Genomic DNA, 22,084 nt, shown 5'->3' on the forward strand with positions numbered 1-22,084 from the left:
ACTCTCGACGATCTTCCGACAAACTCTCGGTGATCTTCAAACGAGCTCTCGACGAGCTCCCGATACATCGTCTGAATCTTCAACTCCGGCCCATCATCTGCTTTACGCCTTACTGCTATTGTAGTTAATCCTGTACATTTATCTCAACACATAGATTAGGTCAAACAATTTACCAATCAAAATTTAGGATATCATATGGCTCAAATAATTAGGATATCGTTTTTTAAACCATGTTCTTTTAAGAGTAATTTGATAACTAAAGTGTTCTTTTGAATTGGTTAGAACTCAAGTCAAAATTGCACCTCAAAATAATGTCAAACCCAGTCTGCTTTGGATGTTGAATCCACCCATCTGATTGATTAAAGATCAGATCCGCCAGTTTCAAACCTAAACTCATCACTGAGATCTTTGAGCCTACAACATGTAGCGAGCCAGCCATACAATAACCTCAGTATTACCAGCGAAACGCAAGGCATCCAAGAATCTGATATATGGATATAACAATATTAATATAACAGTAAATAAGCGTTTTGGGATCACGAAACAGGTCATAGCATCTCCCTGTCTTCATGGGCCCAATTCCAGTAGCTAAGTTCCACAGTCATGCCCGGTGAGGCATAACATCATGGTTTGCATTTTGCTCACACAGGAAGGCCTGTCCGTCTGATTGTACATGACCCGTATAACTTAAGAAAGTCTTTTGTTTCCTCCATTCTCTACTAAATATTGACTACTTATTCCCCCTCCCCCCGAATCAGCCTAATCATAATATGAATACATGTAATACACGAACAGACGCTCTAATTAGAAGGTTTAAAAGAATAACATAATCTAAACATCGACCCAGTTTGTGGAGACTAAGAAACCTTGACTTGCTGGTCCACCAAATTCCCGTACAAGTTTTCTAGATTGAGTGCTGCGGAAGGGATGCACTTAAAGAGGAAAAATGCAAGGTATACTTTACCACACATCCCTCAGATATCTCCCTTCCATTTGAAGGCTCTTCACAAAACTCTCCGTCTTGGAACTATCAAGAGATCCCTGCAGCGGAGTGAGAAGCATTTTTAAAATAAGAAACCAAAGAACATTAATCAAGGATGGATGGTCTCATTGCATAAGGAAAAATAGCATTAAAACATCAAAAAGTGAATCCCCCACATGAGATGGTGCATTTTTGTTGGCAGATGAAAAACCGAGCATTGTCATTTAAGCTTTTCAATCAGCCAGAAGTACTTTAATGGAGAGTTTTTTTTTCAAGAAAAACAAAACAAAACTACCAAAGTAATTTAATGGAGAGCTTTTTTTTTTCCGAGGAAAAAACCAAAACTACCAAGAATGATGCTGCGTGCACGGCCATGAAACCACCAAGAAAAATCAGAGTAATGTTGATCCATTTTCGTGCAGCTACCTTGTTGACATGAGCCATAAATTACTGTATCCCCCAAAATCCAATGTTTTCTTGGCACAAGAAGATAAATTCAAAAGATGGAAAAGAGCAGTTGTACTTATCCTGAAGTTGGGCAGTGCTCAAGAGCAAGATAGGCAATACTGTACTATACCGGTATTTCGAGGTTGACTCGATACAGTACGGTACCGACGTACCGAGCGGTACACTAGGGTGTACCGAACAGTTTTATATATTTTCTTTTTTTTTACTGTAGCTCTACTACAGTATAATACTGTAGTATTGTAGCACTTTCCATCCAGTACCGAACGGTCCGCGTACCGATATGCCGTCGGACCGATACATACCGCCCATACCGGGCGGTACCATTCGGTACTACATACCATGCTCAAGAGTACAAGCTTAGCTCCAGGTTGATGACTTAGAATAAATAGCTTTCAAGTACTTATCGTATCTGAAATCTAAATTCAGGTTGAGGTCAGAGAATGATTCTTTTACTGGCAGGTATCCTGAACAACCAAATGTAATCTGGCTTTTGCCATGCCAACATTTGAATCAAGTTAATGGCATCCAACAGCAAAACTCATAAAACAATGCAATGCTTCAAGCAAAGTTGTCAAAGCGGTACCTGCTCCTGGACGATAGTATGAAGAACTCTGTGAACATCTCTAGCCATACCCTTAGCATCACCACACACATACACATAACCACCTTGGGAGATGATATTCCAAACATCGGATGCCTGCAAATATTGTCTCACGATTAGGGCAAATAAACAAAAGTTAATACTACAATTAAATGGATGAATAGACTCCAAAACGACATGAAAAAAGGGGGGCAGAAGTCTATCTAACTTTTTCAGTCATTTTATGCTGCACATATTCCTTGGTTGGGCCTTCACGAGAGAAGGCAACAATCAATTCAGAAAGTGCACCTGTTTCAACAAAATTATTCAACTCATCCTCATAGATGAAGTCCTGCAAAATTAACAGTATCATCAGATGATAAAGTGAGAAAATGAAATATTTTGGCCGTTCGAAACTTTATTGAATAAAATATATGTTATCAGCACCATTTTGCGGTTCCTGCATCCAAAGAAGAGAATAGCATGACCAAGTTCCACACTAGCTTCTTTCAATGCCAACCTTTCCTAAAATCAGAAGTATTCAAGTCATTAAAACAAGTTTTCCATTATTCAAGTGACAGATGTACTAGCAGAAATTTGACACTTAGGTAGAAACCTGCAAGAAGCCCCTGAAGGGTGCCAACCCTGTGCCTGGACCAATCATGATAATAGGTAGAGAAGGATCTACAGGCAGTTTAAAGTTCGACTGTCTCACAAATATAGGAGCCCAGCTGCATTCTTGGCTCTCTACCAATGGAATAGAATTCTGTAAAATAGGGAGTTCCAAAGTGTCATAACATGAAAAAAAATAAAGAAAAAAATAGTAGCACGAGCTGCTAATGTTTTATAATACATTGGTTAAAGGCCTTAAGAAAACAAGACAAAATCACAAGTACACAGGAAAAACAGAAGCAAGTTAGCATTCAGCTTCATGATTTTCATTATAGGTCCTAGATGTATTGCACGATGAATCCAATTTGGACATTTTTTTAGTAAGTTCTTATAGGTGACATACATAGACACTAACATAAAGCTTTAAGAACTCTCTTCTTCTCTAAATAGATGTTCAAACCAATATGGTTGGGTCTCACTTTTCTGCTAATGTTGCACATGATAGCATCTATTGACAATCATCAGTATTGATGCTATACTTTATGATATATAATATGGTTAATCCAGTGCATAATCCTTATCCTAGCAGTTAAAAGTGAACAAATGAACCCATCTCCTAATCTCTATGTTGAGTGTACCAGCTGGAGAATCATTTACTTGAGAACAAATATAAGACTTTGACATTCTCTTTGATAACAAGATGCCCAAGACAAAGTTAATCAAACCAAGAAGCAAACACAAAATAACAACCTAAGCTGTGATTGAAGGTTTAGTTTGCATTCTTGAAAGAAATATACTACATGCACTGATCAGAAGAAATCAAAATGACATTAGAAGAAAGAGAACTACAAAGTCTGCCAGCACTCCAGTTCAACCATCCAAACAAAATCGTATGTAGGAAATTACCTTCATCCAAGTTGAACAGACTCCTTTATGAATCCTCCCAGTTGGTAACTTCTCATACACTAGCGCACATGTCACATGGATTCTGGTTGGTGCCATCCTGAAAGAAACAAATAATTGACTGTAAGTCTGTTGTATCAATTGAATTAACAAAGAAAAAGGTCAGAAATCAATTATTACCTCGGAGAAGATGATATTGAATAATATCTAGGCTGCAAGCGGGGGGAGATTGCAGCAAAGAAGACTCCCAATGGAGGTTTTGCAGAAGGGAATTCAGCCATAACTTCTAGGAGACTTCTCTGACAAGCAACGATCCATTGAGAATATTCATCCTGTACCAGAATAATTGAGTAAAAATTCCTTCCCCCTAATAAAAGACTTGTAGAGATTCTCAGAAACGTCAAACCTTTCCAGCAGGAGAAGCCAAAAATCTAAGTCGCTCAGCTTCAATGGGATCTGAAGCATGTACAGCTAAGGCAACTAATGCACTCTGCAGATTATGTAGAAAAAAAATTTAAAGAACAAAGATCAAGCCAACATAACTTGTTCAAGGAAAGGAAAAGTCACCTTTTTGGGTGAATTTAGAAGATCAGCATATAGAGTAAGTGCATTTCTTAAGGTGCATGGAGACGGGAAAGGAGGCGACAAAGAGCCTCCAAGTGGTGTGCCATCCTCCTTGTCAGTGTGGATTGAGAAATACGTATCTGGTGAATAACCTAACAGTCTTTCAGCCTCCTCTACATTCTCAACACAATTCTCTGTGAATACACCAACATGATCTCCCGTTTCATACCTGACAAAAGAGAGTTCCTGATATGATCAGCTGGAAAATTTTATTTAATCATAAACTAGCAATTGGTCATCCTTAAAATAGTAGAGCAACTTGCTCAAACAGAAGCCTAGAGACAAAACAAAAACAATAATGTATTATCAGTAGAGAAAGGAACATTTTAAAATTCATTATTATGATAAATAGGAAAATTATATGAATTGACAGTTTTAAACATTATAGAAACAAATTGAAAAGATAAACATATGTTTGTAATTATGATAATGAAGTTTGATATTTGATGATTTGTGCCTGATTGATAACCAACAGAAAACATAGGTTCACAAACACAAATAGGTTTGATAAACCTAATAGGTTTCATATGATATTTACTTAATGTAGAGGAAAAAGGTAACTAAGCATGTAGGTATACTGATGCTAACTTCACAAAGATTATTGCATTCAGTTGTAAGTGAACATAAAGATTGTTTAACTGACACATAAAAATGTTCCTCTATTGTGAGAAATAGGAAGAACCTTTTTATTATAATTGCATTGACATGGAAGATACACAACCACTAAGTAGCAAAATAAGTCTTTGCTAGTGCCTTTTGCCAGATCCAGGAGGTTGAACCTAGAATGACGGACGTTTCTAGATACATAAGTTACCAATTAGTTTCAGCAGAAAACAGCTCTTTTGTGGATTATTCTTTCTCATACTTTTTTCACCTGAACAGTATCTGAGGACCATGGGAGATGATTCACAATCTTCAGTGAAGTTATGAAACAAAAAATATCAAAATGCTCTAGCAAAGGACATGGAATTTCATTCAGTGAAATAATAAATTCTAGAAGCAGTAGTTGGAATTGGAACCATCAAGCAAAAAAACGAAGAAAAAACAGAAAAAGGAATAGTCAAAATAATCAAAAGAACTTTTCTTTCCATCTTTTTCTCTAGGAAAATACTATATGGATTACAGGAATACATCCATCAATGGATGATCCAGACAAATAGCAGGTAACATTTGCATTTATGCAGACAAGCTGCAAGTATGAAAAAAAAAAATTCAGTGATAGAGGTTGGTTATTGTCTTGGCATGTAAAATAGCATACCCAAGATACTCAGCTATTAAAAAAAAATGCATAAAACCATATAGAAATTAATAAGAGGCCAAGTTTCATGATAACATACTACATAAAGTTGAACTTACGTAAGACCAATGCCAGCAATATCAAACTCCAAATGGATACAGGACCGATCTGAAGCTGGAGTATGAAGCTCCCGCCGCACAGCCACATTAGCCCTTAAGGGTCCACTTCTTGTGTTAATTATGCTTTTCGTGACTTGGTCATAAATTTGCTACAAGGAACTTCTGAATAAAAGCATCTACCTGCATGGGTGATGTATATCATGAATAGCATGGCCGTTTGCAAGATTCCAACTCTTGTCCAGGGAAGAAGTTTCTTCAGGGTTGAAAAAGACAACCCGGTATTCTGGAACAGCAGCTGCATATGGGGTAGATGCACCTGAAACATCATTTTCATCCCGAAGCAACTGATCCAGTTCTGGCCAGAGAATCTCCTTCCTGGAAATATAATATTTTCTCTGTCACTAGAGTGAATAATGAAATAAACAAGTACATCAGAAAAGAGAGATAAAGGGTCTATATAGTATTGCTAATATTTCACACCATGCAGTGACATCATCCTCGATACACTGATCATCATCACCCAGCCCCAATGGAACAACACGCTTCCCACCTATCATAGGACAAAGGGAGGGTAAAAAGCCCAAGTGATCGGCTTTGAGTTCCACATCTCAAGTAATTACCACACATTAAAATGAAAACGGGAAGCTAGTTTCATTCACGATAAACAGAGAAGGCATCATTGCTTTTATAAATCACCACTTCACTTGATCAAATAACCATCATAATTTATTGAAATTACTAATAAGTGATAACAACTGCAACCTATATCAATTCCGATTCAAGTATAACTTCTATTACAATACTTACAACTATGTTAGTATTTCAATTAGCAGCTCTAACAACTAGTATACAACAAACTAGCATGTATATAATCTTTCATTTATTATGAAACTTAAAAATAAAAAGAAGAACAATTGTAAGCTTGGAAATGTCTCATTTTCTTTTATGATCCGAATAGTGTATATTCATAGTCTATGATTATCAAAAGCAAACTTTATATCCTTTAAGTAACAACTAGTCTCTAAATGCAAGTTGAACTTTTCCTAAAGAATCGGATATACACATTAGTGGACCAATTCAGCTAGTCATTAACAGAAAACATTATCAACCATATACAACATGAAGTCAACTAAGGAAACAAACATGACTTAAGCGGGTAGCGACGTAACTAGTCAAGAGAGTGTACCTTGTTCAGCGAGCATTTCATCAACCACCTTAGCAACCTTTTAATGTTCCGTGAATATATTACAATCATATGTCAGCAGGAATTTCACAGAAATAGGTGATATGTAATGATAAATCACAAAAAAAAAAGGGATAACCTTATTGAAATGCTCATATTGCCGGTTGCCTAAACCAAACACAGCAAACTGAAGATTGTCTAACCAATTCCCTCTCTCTTTCCCCTGTAATCAATCGATAAATAACAAACATATCATAAACATACAGTTACTGGTGAAATTTTTCAATGAAATCAGCATGTTTCCCGACCTCTGTAAACCATTTGTAGAACCGTGCAGCATTATCAGTAGGCTCCCCATCTCCGTACCTGTACCCATGCGGAGATATAAAAGATCACACTAAAATTAAAAGGAATCGGATATCCTATGGGTTAATGACTCGATGGTCTCAACTTACGTGGCCAAGAAGAACACAGCTAAGGTCTCCTTTTTCATCTTCTCCTCGTACTCGTCATCGTCAGCAGCATATTCGTCCTTTGATTTTGGGAAAGAACAGATAGTCAAGATCAAATTGTCAAAGATCAACCATAAGAATTCTCAAATGATCTCATAAAAGGAAGATGATCTTACGAGATCAACAACTTTAAATATCGCATTCTGGTATCGCGCCTTAGCCTCGTCCGTCAAAGCCTGACACCGAGATAAAGAAAAGAAAATTAGGCTAAAGACGCTAACTGGAAACTTATAATCGAACCCGTCGAGACCAAACCCTAACCTTAGCGAACCCCTCGGCCGTCCCGGTCTGCGTGCCGAAGAAGACAGTGACCTTCTTCTTCCCGTCGTCAACCTCCAACTCCGGCAGTACCCTCACCACCAGAGGCTTCGGCGGCTCGGCTGGCTTCTTTCCGCTCGATCGCCGGAAGAAGAAGATCAACGCGCACCCGACGAGCACCGCGACCGATGTGGTGACGATCGCGAGGAGCTGCCGGTTCTCGGCGATTGCCGCCAAGGATCCGGCTCCCGAGGGGAGCCCATCGCCGCCGAGGGAGCCGGCGAGGATGGCCGACAGGAGATCGAGCGGAGAGGGCTTCGCGGATTCCGATTGCATGACGACGGATCGGTCGATGGAATCGAATCGGCGGCCTCGATCTCTCTCTCTCTCTCTCTCTCTCTCTCTCTCTCTCTCTCTCTCTCCTTCGCTTGGGGGTGGGGTGGGGTGGAGGTTCGGTAAGGAGAGAGTCGGAGAAAGAAACAAGAAGAGAGCAGCGAGGGTGTGGTGGGTGGCCGAGACGAACGAGAGAGCGAGGCGGTGATTATAACGGTGGCGTTGGCCTCCCCCCGCTAACTCCCAGCTGAGTTGCTGTGGTCAAACCACCAAACCGGAGGAGTGGCACTAATGGGCAGAAGCACGGCGTCGTGGAGACAGAAGGATTCCCAAATTAACCCCGAAACATTAGCAAATGCCTGCGGAAACCAGGTAGGGCCCGTAGCTGCTTCTGGAAATCCGTTTCGTTTCCGTGCGCGTCGCAGCCCTCCGTCCGAACGGCCGTCACGGCGGGTTGTTGCCTCCTGTCTTTGTGTGACTAGGGAGTGCGCCGCGTGGCCTCGCGAGCGGTCCTTCACATTGAATTGGTTACCCAGTGATGATGGGTTGATGTGTCGTCCGGGTGTTCGCATACGGTGAGGCGGTCGGCGGATCCCATCACGTCGGCCTCAAAGGAAAGGCAGCAGTTTCATGTGGACTGGAATCTACCCAGCTGGGACCCGCATAGGATCTCCCCATCCCTCTACGCCGTTGTTCTGTCTTCGAGGGTTTCCCACCAATAACGTGACTTTACACGTTTTATATTATATAATATATATATATATATATATATATATATATATATATACATTAAAATTATATATTATTAAAATATAATTTGATTTTCTGATGTGTCGATACACTTCACCTACGTGGATTTGATTGGACGTCTACCAGAACTTAGAGAGAGCTGTTTGCTGAGTCAACCAAGTCGAGATGTTTTCATACACGTTATGATAACCATATATATTTCTATTTAGTAGAAAATTATTTCACATGAAGTTATCGAGCCTAACTCGACTCGAGTCATCCAACACGTAAGCATTGTAATTATTATCTGTTGTGCCAATAATGTGGTTCTCTCGACCAGTTGACATGACATTCGATTGGGTATTAAGTCAACGATGTCGTGACGTTCAAGTTTCCTATTTCACTTGCATATACACCTGTTAGTTCTACAGCGACTTAACGCCAACGTTGGTTAATTTGACCTCAAAATGAAAAATATCTTATCCCAATCAATGTTAAAGAAAATTAAATTGCATGTCAAGACCCACCGAGAAAAGGAGATTATTAATAGGTCTCGAATGATCATGATTTTTAACTTCCGAAAACTCTTACCATGACTTTTTTTTTTTTTTCTACATATAAAACTGTGTCATCGTCAAATGACAATAATAAATATTAATTAATTGCGAGAGCGAGTTTTCAGAATTCCTGTACTATATGTGCTCAACTTGAATACGGAGCAATAAATCAAAAATCAGTATATATGTATAGCAAATTTGATGAGAAAACACAACAGGCAGGTTGGACCAAATCAAGGATGGAAGAATAAGATTGAGATGCTTGTTGTGCAAGGCAAGTTGGACTGACAGTCGGAGAGAGGATGGGTGCGGGCACGTTGGTGTTCCGAACACCGTCAGCCCTCGTGCGGTTTTGCTCACGGACACTCGGCCATCTCCTTCAACGTCAACGCCTGTGTCCATCCCACAACAAGCAAGAAGAAGCACCTCATTGGCCACAGGGCCACATCAAGATCCGAATGTGGGATGATGGAGGAGTGACTTGCGATACAGTCGGAATATTGATTTACATGGAGGTGGTCACTGCGATTAATGTTTGAAGAAGGTACGTACGTGGTGGCCAGAGTTCTTTCTCGATCAATCCACCGTCGTAATGCCCCCATAAACAACACAAGTACTCCGTGTTGGCATTATTAGGCCAGCTTTTTTGTTCGCTGCACCGTAACACGCGATTACAGCCTTATACGTACGATGTTGCCGAGACGCCAACACGGAGTACTTGTGCGAACGACTGTGTCTGCTCCACGAATCAATCCATGCCTTAGCATCCACACATTAATATTTGAATACGTATAGCTTAATGTTAGTGACTCGTTTATCTGATCACTTTGAATTTTGCAGTGAAACCTCTGGAATCAGTGTAACGACGTTCATACTTTGTATAGCAGCAAGCAATTCATGGACATGTGTCTGATAATTCCTACACTGCATGACAATCCTTGGGCAGTCAAGAGTTTTAATGTCTTCTTACATCGATGACTGATTGTTGCGACTGTTGCGGAGGGAGAGGGAGATCGAGAGAAAAGCTTTGATAACTAAAAGAAAATTTTAAATATAAAAAAATTAAAATAAGTATATTAAAAATTCAATAACATAGTTTTATAAATTATATCTATATTCATTAAAAAAAACTAAATTCTTTGATATATGGGATCAATTAAAAAATATTAAATTATTCTCATGACTCTCTAGTACACCTGTCATATAACTTTAAAGAATTTTTCCTTAAAGTTTTTTGTAAAAACTTTAAAGATTATTGGTCAAAATTAACCAAGTGTCTTGATTCTCTCTAGTATTAAATCCCTGAACCTCAGAATAAATTTATAAGAACAAGTCATAAGGAATTTTAATTTAATTATAATTTTATCGACTAATTTGGATATGATTAGGACTCTTACAAATAATTAATCAAAACTTTACTAACTAATTTGAATACAATTAAAACTTCTAAAAATATTTACAAATCCTAATAATACCTTTATCATACTTTTCATTTTGCATGAAAGTCTATTTATTCTGTCAGTTGATGCCAATGTTTTGTATTAACGATTGGGATATTTGGTACTTTTGTTGTTCTATATAGTATCCATTTATTTAGTTCTAAGATGCAAAATTTTCACATACATCTCTACGAAGACAGAATTGTCTAAAGGAAAATCTATGCTTTTAATTTTGTTCGAAAGAAAAGAAAAATGAAGCTTTACATTTCAACATGCAATAACTATTTAAGATATATGATAGGGTATAGTGATAAAGATATTCATATCTCTAAGATTAAGAAAGATGAACTGTGACAATAATCTCATATCGAGAAGCATTCGAAGGGTCATGTTGACTAGGATTGGCATGGGCCCGGCAGCGCCTACACCATAGGCTTTGGTAGCTTTGACCAAATCTAATGTTCAGTTGTTCTAATGCTAATGTTCATGATAGATTTTGTTTTTCATGGTTGCATGCCTTTTTTTGGTTGTTGTTGTTGTAGTATCTTGAGATCGTAGATGATACCTTTGCAGAAGATAAACGACACGGTTTTATTTCGCATTTTTGTCATCCAAGGCACATTGATGATCGGCTTTGACTCGGATCTCCTGCTCATCATCAACCACCAGACTCATACTTAATGGTACCCTAAACTGCAAGACTGGGTTGAGATTGTCCTTTTGCTTGCAGAATATTCTACTGTAGTTAATCCTTAAAAGACTTATTAGTGGGATGGCAAGACGTCCAAATACATCTGATCCCTCTTAAAAGTGGGATGGCAAAGCATCCAAACACATATGATAGGTATTGCATATTGAAAATTTATTGTAAAAGCTTGATAATTTAATATATATTGATATAAATTTAAGAGAGATTTTATTTAATTATATGCTCAAATAATACATATATATATTATGGTGATTGATCCTAAAATCATATATTGATTAAGGACTAGAATATGTAAGGAATATAAAATTATCATTTCATATTTGTTTCTATCATGATCGTCTATTATGCTCTTATAAGATTAAGTTTCCATCAAGGATGCTAATCTTATAATATTATAATTAAAATACTCTAAGTGAAAGTTGGCATCTTTAACGACTTATTTCTAAGTGAAAGTCGATGACAATATATTTCATGCGAGAGTAGAACACCATAGCTAGGTGTTACCAACATTATTACAGTATATTATTGGAGTAGATTGAGAGGTAATGTCAAGTTCGTATAGTAGATTAATGACCCGATTGACAATTGTATCGATGGTGGTGATGACTCCGTATTCAACTTTAGTGATGGATCTCATGATTATATATTTTTTTTCTTAAAACTCTAAATAATCAAGTTTACTCCAAGAAAGATAATGTAAGCTGATATATATGTTCTATCATCAGTATTACTAGCTTAATCAGTATTGATAAAGGCATGAAGATAATAGGATGAGTGTTTACGAAGAAGAAATCCATGATTGAGAATCCTTAAAAATATTGTAGGATATATTTTAATGCTGACCAATGTATAGTGAATGGTTAATACACGAATTATGATAATTTATTGACTATAAATGAAATATCTAAACGTATCAGAGATAAATCCTATAAGAAACTAAATACTTATTTATATAGTATGAGATATGTAATAGAACTACTAACATATAATTTGAGTCTTACGAAGAAGAGTGGAGTGGTAATTTCTTTAATATTCTATATATTTTTCTTTAATAATATATCTCAAATATGTTTTTTTAAATAAAATTTTTAGAAAATATAAATATTATTTTCATAGTCAAATGATAGCTTAAGGTTCCTAAGTCTTTAATAAAGAATCGATCTGTCAATTATTTAAAGAATTATTTGATCTTCATAAAATTATTAACTATGATGATAATATCATCCACATAAACTAGTAAATATATAGAATATCTCTTTTGTTATCGTAAGAATAAAGAGTTATTGGACTTGGAGTTAAAAAAATCGACTAATATAAAAAACGAGCCTAGTTTGGTATACTTGGCTCTTAGAGCTTAGCGAATCAAGGTTTTGCTATATAAAAATATCTTCAGTTAAGGTCTCCTATAAGATAATATTTTAATATTTAGTTGATGTATATGCTAGCTTTAAGTGATAGTCAAACTCAGGATAAATCAAATTATTATTAGTTTAATAGTTGGGTTAAAGGTCTCTATGAAATTAATACCTAATCGTTGGTGATCTTTAGCCACTAGATGTGCTTTGTATCTAGCAATAGATCTATTTAAATTTTATTTAATTTGAAAGATCCACTTACATATGAAGATATTTTATGTGAGATGGGATCGTACAAGGGTCCATGTGCCATTATGAAGTAGGCATCATATTCCTCATGTATAGCTTTATGCCAGTGTGAATATTTTCATGTTTGGGTGATGCTTCTGGGTTTAGGAGGGGTTGGATAAAGAGCTTATAATAATGTGGAGATCAAGGATTTGGCACGATTTAAAAATATCATTTTTGGAGCATGTTATCATATGATGTTCATACTCGGTGGTATTATTGGATTATGTTGATGGTATAAGAATTGGTAAAGAGTCAGGTTGATGCACTTCAATATCTCTTGGTTAAAGAGATGACAAAAACATCATTTGTTGTGTCGAGAGTATTACTTTGCGTTACAAAGTGAGTTGGTAGAGATGTGGATGAAAAAGGAGTGAGGTGTTACTACACCAAAGTAATAAAGGAGTAAAAGTCTATAGAAGAACTACTTATTGATGTGATATGATACGCACTTGAGAGGGTACTTATATGACCCTAGTGATGTATGGTTATTATAGTGTCTTGTATTACAGAGGGAGCAAGATTTTGGAAGGAAAATGTGGATTCAATAAAAATAATATGACGTGATATAAAGACCTTATGAGTTTAAGAATTAAAACACTAAAAAATATTATGTTCAAGAGAGTATATGATAAAAATGCATGGTTTAAATCTTGATATTACCTTGTGTGAAGCATAGCAACATAGTCATGAATAATATAAATAATAAAATATTTTGAGTTTTTAAAACATTGAAGTTTTGTGATGATTATATTTGAGTAAATATGTGAAGTTTTTAAGTAAAAGTCATTAATAGTCTTTCAAACGATGATTAGTGCTATAGTATTGGGGTGGGCACCTGATTAATCATGTAGATTATAGTTTGAAAGACTGTTGACTTAAAAGTGAGTGGTATGAAGGCTTGATGTAGGAGGGTGAGATCAATTTCAATTATAAATCGGTGTTTTTATTCAGTAAAACCAACTAATTGAGATGTGTAGTAGTGAGTTGATGTATAGTAGACCATGTAACGAGAGATAAGTTGTTAAAGTTTATTATTCACCTATTTTATTAGAATAATTTATTTTAATTATAGACAGAATAAAGTTCTTATCACTTTTATAAGATAAGTAAAGATTGTGATAACTTTATATTTATGTTTAAGATGATGAAACCATGCATATTTAGTAAAATAATCTATGAAAATAATATAAATATAAAATTATTAAAGAAAGTGATTGGAATAAAAAAATATTAAAGTGATTGGAATAAAACTCTAGATATCAGTGTAAATAATCTTAGGTGGTTTGGAGCAAGATATGAAAGTCGTTCCAAAGATAGTCTATGACTTTTATTACTGAGGTAAGCATTATAATGAATAATAATTTTACTTGATTTAAAGGTTAGAAAGGAATAATGATAAATAAGTTATCATTGAATAAATGATGATAGATAACCAAGACAATGATGTCATACATCGAATGAAATAACAATTGAAGCAAGAGCGATTGACTTAGTGATTTGTGAAGTTAACAACTACTTGTAAATATTATTTTTATTCTGATCTTCGACCAAGGATGCCCCTACACTAAGATGCTTTATAGGAAAAGAGTCAAAAAAATAACTCAATAAAAATATTATTTTATTTACAGAATTAAAATATAGAATTAAGATTTTTTTGATATGAAGTACAAACAAAATATCATTGAGTATAAAAGTGTTTGTGTATGATTTATATATTGATAAACTAGTATGAGTGATAGAGATTTTATTACCATCACCAATGATCATTGATATTTTCATTGTCTCTATAATCGATATGGATAGATAAATTTTATAAATCAGAAGTGATATAATAAGAAGCATCAAAGTTTATAATCCAATTGCATAGATGAACCGTCAGAGTAGTCATGATATTTGCATGAGCTCGATTGGGTGTGACAATAGGTTTGGGTTGAGATTGATAAAATTTTGCTGTGTCCAATTTTATTCTAGAGTTAGCATATTATTTTTTATTGATTATTATTGTCAGAACACTGAGCTACTAGTACTTGTAGTGATTATTATAGTTAAAGTTACTTCTTATTTGAGTTGAGGTTGCCATCATAGTTGGAAAGTTGATGGCGTAATAAATGATGATGGCTCTGTATTACCTATATGTTTATAAGGCATCTTATTTGGTCATTTATTAAAGTTTTTATTTCTTTAATTATTTTTTCTTTAAAATTTTAATTGAATTTAGCTATGATAGTTGGTCTTGTCTTCTTTTCTTATTCTTTTAGATATATTTTATGATTAATCAACTTATTATATAGATTTTCAAAATACTTTAGTGAGCATGTGCCTAAATTATTACTCTTAGTTTATTTTATTCATCTCCTAAGTCATTAAGAGCATAAACAATAATTTATTCGTCACTCAAGAGATGACATACTAAGGCTATATCATCTATAATAATTTCTAGATTTTATATATAATTAGCAATAGTATTTCTCTATTGGGTTATCTTTATCAAGATAGATAAAAAAATTTAGCATGCGAATGCGAATGCGAAAGCAATTGGCAAATATGGTTTATAACTTGGCGAAGGTGGGCTATTTTCATACTTTTATTACAGTGTTGCATGAAGAGATTAGTTGTGCTATGGAGCCAATAACTAAAACTTGAATTGAATGACTTATAGAATAAGACACTTTTGATATAACCATAATTTATGATTAGGATTTACCATTATGATTATTTTTTAATATTTAAATATTTTCATATGGATAATTAAGGAAGTTATCAAGGTAGCCTATTAAATTATATCAAAAGTAAAGGTTGATGAACTATGCTGGTCATGATACATAATTATCACCTTTTGAAAATTTGAAGGTGATCATTAATCAAGAAATCGTCGTCATGGTGCAACAAGGAAGAGAAAATCAAAAGTCTTTACCTTCTTCCCGATGGGATGCTCCTCCGACGACCCAACCTCGAGGTAGATTGCACTCTAAATCATGATCTCCTACTCTTATTTCTAGAGATCCGTGGCCTTGGAGTAGTCTCTTCAAGGCCCTGGTTGACAGTTCATATCTTCACTTGAATTTTTTGACTCTAGAAGTCCAGGCTGATTAGAAAATTAATGTGTATGATACTGTTGATTTTGAAGAGTTGATTAAGACATAGTCCATGGCACTGGTTGGCTACGTGGTCAGTATCAAAATATATTTTTTCCCACTATCTTCATTCATCAAGACTAGATAGGAAACATCAGCATTCGATCTTCATATGCTAGAGAACAATTTTTTGTGAGTAAGCTCTACTCCAAATAAAATTTGCACTAGATCCTTAAAGGGTTTTGGACTATTCGAGGTCATCCAATGATTCTATGACATTGGTTCCCTAATGTTCACTTAGAGTTAAACAACATACAGTATGTTTCTTTATGGGTATTCTTCTATGGTCTTCCTTTACATCTTTGGAGTCGATGCTTTATTGCAAAGCTATGCAGCACCCTAGGATAGCCACTATATATCCATAAGGCAACAATTGCGCAAACGAGATTGGCTTTTATACGAGCTTGTGTAATGGTTTCTTCCGATGGTGATCTTCCAAATGAGATCTTTTATCATGATCTTGATGGGAACACCCATAAGATGAATGTCTCATATTCTTGGAAGCCACAACATTGTAGGGTTTGCTTATCTTTCAGCCATACAAATGGTGCTTGTTAGCAAACTAAAAAAATAGATCGCACAGGTCTATTAGCCACATTAAGCGCCTCAGCACGAAGTCGTTGCTATTATTCTGAATAGTTGCACTAAGGAGCAAGGTGGGTCTCCTCCAGTGCCAATTGTGTATGTGGTGGAGAAATGGTAATAATTCTAACTCATAGGGATAGCAATGTGGAGAGGAGAAGGACAAATCAAGAATTTCATCTCGTCCTATTTTGTTGGAGCCTTCCATAACAGGAGTATCCCATGAACCTCACATGCCAGCTAGGAAATTATGTCTTAATAAAGTCATCGCACCCCAACAAACCTCGCCAACTAGGACATTATGCTTTAACAAACTTATCACGCCCCAACAAACCCCACCAACTAAGACTTCTTAGCTCAGTACTTTAAAATTTAAACATTTGCAAGCAATGGATGAAGTTGATAAATATAAAAAATAAAGGCTTAAAAAAGTAAAGATATTATGTAAGAGAAAAATATCAAATCTAAGGATAAGAAAAAGGATGTTAATGTCCTTCGTAAGTCGCACAACCTTCCTTTTATCTACGAAGAATCTCTTACTTCCTTTCCCACCTAATTTTTAATTTTGGTGAAGATAACCTACTGGAATGTTCATGGACTTAATAAACATGAAAAATATTAAGATCTCAACATAATAATTAGGTCTGTTGCATGTGATATTATTATTCTTATGAAAATAAAAATTAAAACACCTCTTATTTGTGTTCAAAATAATTCAATATAACATAAGGCAAAACTTTTTACTAATGATCCTCGTGACACTTATGGTGGAGTATGGGTCTTATGGAATCCCAACTTCATTAGTGCTTGGTTTATTTTCACTACTGAATAATTCATCCACCTTAAGGTAGAGGACAAAAGGAATAGTTGTCAATTCAATATTACTAGTATTTATGCTTCGAACAATATGCATAAAAGAAATGCTTTATGGACTGATCTGATTAGTGTTGCAAATGGTTATCCTAAAGTGCTTTGGATTGTTTTTGGCGACTTTAATATTGTTCGATATATAAATAAAAAAAGTAAGAGATAGATCAGTTTCAGAAAGCTAACTTCAAAGTTTTAAAGATTATATAGATATTGTTATATTAATTGATATGAAATCAGTAGGTGATTGGTTGTCATAGAGTAATCAAGGTGCCTCCCACAAGAAAATTATGGCTAAAGTAGATAAATATTTGATTAACCAAGAATGGTTAATAGTTTATCCTAATTCACTTTTTGAGTATGGTGCTCAGTTGTTTTCATATCACTCTATAATGTATATACACTAAAACAAAGAAATATCCAAATGCAAGAAAACTTTTAGATTAGTTAATATATGGAGTACTCACCTCAATTCGTAGTGGTTATCATATCAGCTTGGAATATTAATGTGCATGAATCTCTCCCTTACATCTTATGTCAAAAGCTAAAAGAATATAAAAAAGTACTTAACGAATAGAATAAAAACACTTTTGGTAATATTAACACTTGGGTTTAGTTATACAAAAGGGAACTTATGACGATGTAACATGAGTTGCATTTTCAATCCTTTGATGAGAATCTCATCTATAAAAGAGCAGAAGCTAGAGATAAATTTATGCAAGCTAAGGAAAGCTTTCTAAAATAGATGTTTAGATAGAATTGGCTTACTCTAAGAGATTATAATACTAAGTTTTTCTATGCTACCATTACTACTAGAAGGGCCACTAATCACATTAAGAAATGTAAATACAAAGATGATAATCTTATTGAGGATTTGAATGAGATTAAAGAACATAATGTGTAATTTTTTTATTCCCTAATCAAGAGGAGCAACCTAACAGTATTCATATGGAACCTATTAGAAAGCTTGATATGGAAGTTATCTCAATCCTTAATTCTCCAATTATAGATGAAAAAATTATAAGAGTTATATTTAAGTCATTGAAGCACAAAAGCCCTAATCTAGACAGATTTCCAATTAAGTTTTACTAAATTGCATGGTCCGTAGACAATGATGTGATTAAAGCTTATCAATATTTTTTCTCTTCAGACCGTATTCTTAAATAAATGAATTGTACTTTTATTTCTTTGGTTCCTAAGAACGAAGAGGCTAATTCATTGGAGAACTATTGACCCATTTCATTATGTAACTCTATTTATAAGGTCATCTCCAAGGTGCTAACAGATAAAATGTAAAAGGTTATGTATAAGATCATTAATCCTAATCAGGCTACTTTCATTAAAGGGAGAAGTATATTAGGAAATCTAGGGTGACATCATATGCACAATGAAAGAACATAAAATAAAATCCTAAAATTTCAATAAAAAAATAAGGTTTCATCATCGTGCAAAGATTTATGTGCAAAAACTCGTAAAACAAAAAAACTATATGTATAAGAAAGATGTGTTACTTGGGGAGATCGTATAGCCTTGAAAATCCTCAGATATATGGGAGAGAATAAATGAGGTCAACTGTCCCCCTCTCTAGCAGTAATCCACACGGCAAGGGCTATGTAAATGCTTCTCAAATCATTGTTCAAATATTTTCCTCGCATGCACCAAATAAGGGTTACAGTATGAGGAAGAGAGGGAGAGAGGAGCATAGGAGGAGGCAACAAAAAAAAACCTAGCCTATGGCTCTATGGTTACCTCCTATTTATAGAGGCTCCTTATCAACTTACCATAATGGATTTTGTCATATTGGGTACTAGATCTCCATCCAACTATCCATGCTACATAGATTAGTGGGTCTCTACAAAATAATTTTTCATTGGCTCTTCTTGGATCTCATCCATAGGATTCAATAATTCAGGGTTTTATTAGTTATTCAATAAGATAGGGGCTCTAACAGATATCTCATATCTGAACCTCTACTCATCGTAACACCTATCATATGTGTGTGGCCCTTTAGGCTCAACATCGAGATTACCGTGAGTCATACCTATTAGAACTCCTTGTGAATCAGTGAATTATTATCTTCATAATAATTCACTCGACTCATCGATTGTAAACGTACTAAACCACTATGCCGCAATCCCTAAATGATACAAGGGAATCTAATTCATTGGACATGTCTGTTCTCAGTTATCATGTTATCATGTAACTATAGTCTCTCATCTATCTAATACCCTAGAGACCGTATAACTGGGTATAATAATGTTAGGCCCATACGGTTTCTATTCAAGTATCGCTCTAATCAGATACTCCTAGAGAACTCTTTCTCTCTCAATTCGAATGACCCTGGCTAGGGATTTGTCTGAGTAAGAATATATGAGATATTCCTCTCATAATACTGAGTGCAGATGATCCTCTATTAACACTCAATAGCCCTCGTAAGATTGGCTAGATCTAGAACTTTTGGGCTTATAAGTTCGGTATTAAAGAGTGAAGTACTCACACAGGATATTATTTGTGTCTCAAGTCTAAGGACCAAATATATCATTGGGATTACGGAATCACTATATGACAATAAGGCATAATCAACCATTTAACATTCCGTGAACGGATTAATCAATGAACACATTCTCCAATGAACACTTGCATTGTATCCCAATGTCCCCACACAGACAACTATGAGACCAATTACCTCCATCATATGGACGGATATATAGTACACCAGTTTATCTGGTTATCTCGATGTCCCTCTCGAGTAACCTATGACCGAGATTATTTAGGGTTTGTATTTAAAGACGAATCAGTCTCATTATCATTATCTCATTACGATCTGATTTTTATTGCACAGATCTGTGGACATCACTATATATATATATATATATATATATATATATTCATGCAATAAGTAATATAAAGTGATAAAATATAAAAGAATATAATAAAAAAAAAATGTATATCATATCATATGTGTCATCACTCACGTGATTGGCTTGTAGTGCACCTATGACTAACAAAGTATACAGCATAATATTCTTCTTGCTAATGACTTAGTGAAAAGATATGCACTCAAAAACAAGAGCGAATAAAATCTATTTTAAAGTTGATTTAAGAAAAGTCTTTGATTCAATTAATAGACACTTTATCTACAAGATGCTCAGCTTCCCTCAACAATGGTTAATTGGATTTAATGTTGCTTGGATGCTCCAAAATTTTTTATTCTCTTCAACGGTACACTCATTGGTTTTTTTGGAAGCAAGAATGACGTCCGACAAGGAGATCCACTATCTCCTTATCTCTTTACAATTACAATAGAAGGACTTAGTTGTATATTAGAAGAAACAGTCTTTAATGACAACATTAAGGTACCCTATGTTGGTTCCGTTCATATATCTCATATAACTTTTGTTGATGACCTTATTATCTTCCATCAGAGTTATCCTACTTTTGTGAGGAATCTGACTGTTATTCTCAAATACTTTGGTATAACTTCTAGCTTTAAATTAAATTATGCAAAAAAACAAAGTCTATGTGGGTGCTTGCATTGAAGGTAAGGATTATATTGCTCAAACTTTAGGGGTTAGTGAGGGAAGTCTTCCACTCATATCTACTGGTATCAACAAAACTCTCTGTTAGCTTATCTGGTAGAAAATAAAGAATAACATTTTCTCTTAAGAAAATAGACTTCTTTCTAAAGTAGTATGACTTGAGCTCATCCGATCTGTATTGAACTCTTTACTATATTTATTAATTTAATATATTTTTTCTATTTGTTGGGCTTCTCCATGATACTAAAAGACTACTTATGAACCTCTTTTGGAATGACACAAATGGTAAGGCAAAATATATGGTAAATTAAGATAGCATTTACAAACTGAAAGATGAAGGAGGGTTGAATCTAAAAAATATTAGAGATTAGAATAAAGCTTGTTTGGTAAAACAATTGTGGGATATTTTATAAAATAAATATTCCTTATACTCAAAACGGGTTTCTGCTAGGTGCCTATCACAAGAATCAATTTGGGTAGCTTTAGTAAAAATATTTCATTTTGTTGTTTAGAAAGAAATTCTGAAAGCAAGGAATTGACTAATCAATAACATTTCTTATGCAATCTCTTTTGGACTAGCACTAATATGTGGTATGACCCTTTGGTGAATGGGAAAAACATATTTTAATTATTTGATGATAGAGTACGATAAGATTTAAGGGCTTCTAAAGATTGGAAGGTTTCTAAATTCATTGCTAATGGCACCTGGTGTCTTCCCTTGAAATGTTATAACTTTGGCAGATCATTAAAACTATTCCAATCAGGAATAACTCTTTAGATATGATCATTTGACTTCATGACAATGATAAATTTAGTGCTACGTTTGCATCGAATCAAATTAGGTAAAGGAACAATAAATGAATACTAAGTAGTTGGACATAGGATAGACCGAGCTTACAGAGACATTCCTTATGTACATGATAGGTCTTTCTTGACAAACTACCTACAATGGACAATATGAAGAGAAGAGGTATTTATTTTGTAAACTAATGTTCTCTTTCTATGTAAAAGTAAGAAAGTACTAACTGTCCCGCTTGTGACTATATTAATTAGATATGGAAGAAGATTGTA

At 34.9% G+C, this 22,084-nt stretch overlaps 1 protein-coding gene across 1 annotated transcript; it reads right to left on the bottom strand.

Moving 5' to 3' along the window:
- Positions 1-475: 475 nt before the first annotated feature.
- On the bottom strand, positions 476-8,092 carry LOC135607379 (NADPH--cytochrome P450 reductase 3-like). The gene is made up of 18 exons (XM_065099150.1): positions 7,482-8,092; positions 7,337-7,396; positions 7,164-7,240; positions 7,017-7,074; positions 6,848-6,931; positions 6,712-6,748; positions 6,006-6,075; positions 5,706-5,900; positions 5,526-5,618; positions 4,113-4,338; positions 3,952-4,035; positions 3,726-3,877; positions 3,549-3,645; positions 2,647-2,796; positions 2,478-2,555; positions 2,260-2,382; positions 2,034-2,147; positions 476-1,041 (listed from the first exon to the last, which is right to left on the bottom strand). Exons 1-18 carry the CDS (start codon positions 7,812-7,814, stop codon positions 961-963), a joined length of 2,112 nt encoding a protein of 703 aa, XP_064955222.1. The 5' UTR covers positions 7,815-8,092; the 3' UTR covers positions 476-960.
- Between the last annotated feature and the right edge of the window lie 13,992 nt (positions 8,093-22,084).

This window comes from Musa acuminata, chromosome BXJ2-3, assembly GCF_036884655.1.
Source record: "Musa acuminata AAA Group cultivar baxijiao chromosome BXJ2-3, Cavendish_Baxijiao_AAA, whole genome shotgun sequence".
NCBI classification, from domain to species: Eukaryota; Viridiplantae; Streptophyta; class Magnoliopsida; order Zingiberales; family Musaceae; genus Musa; species Musa acuminata.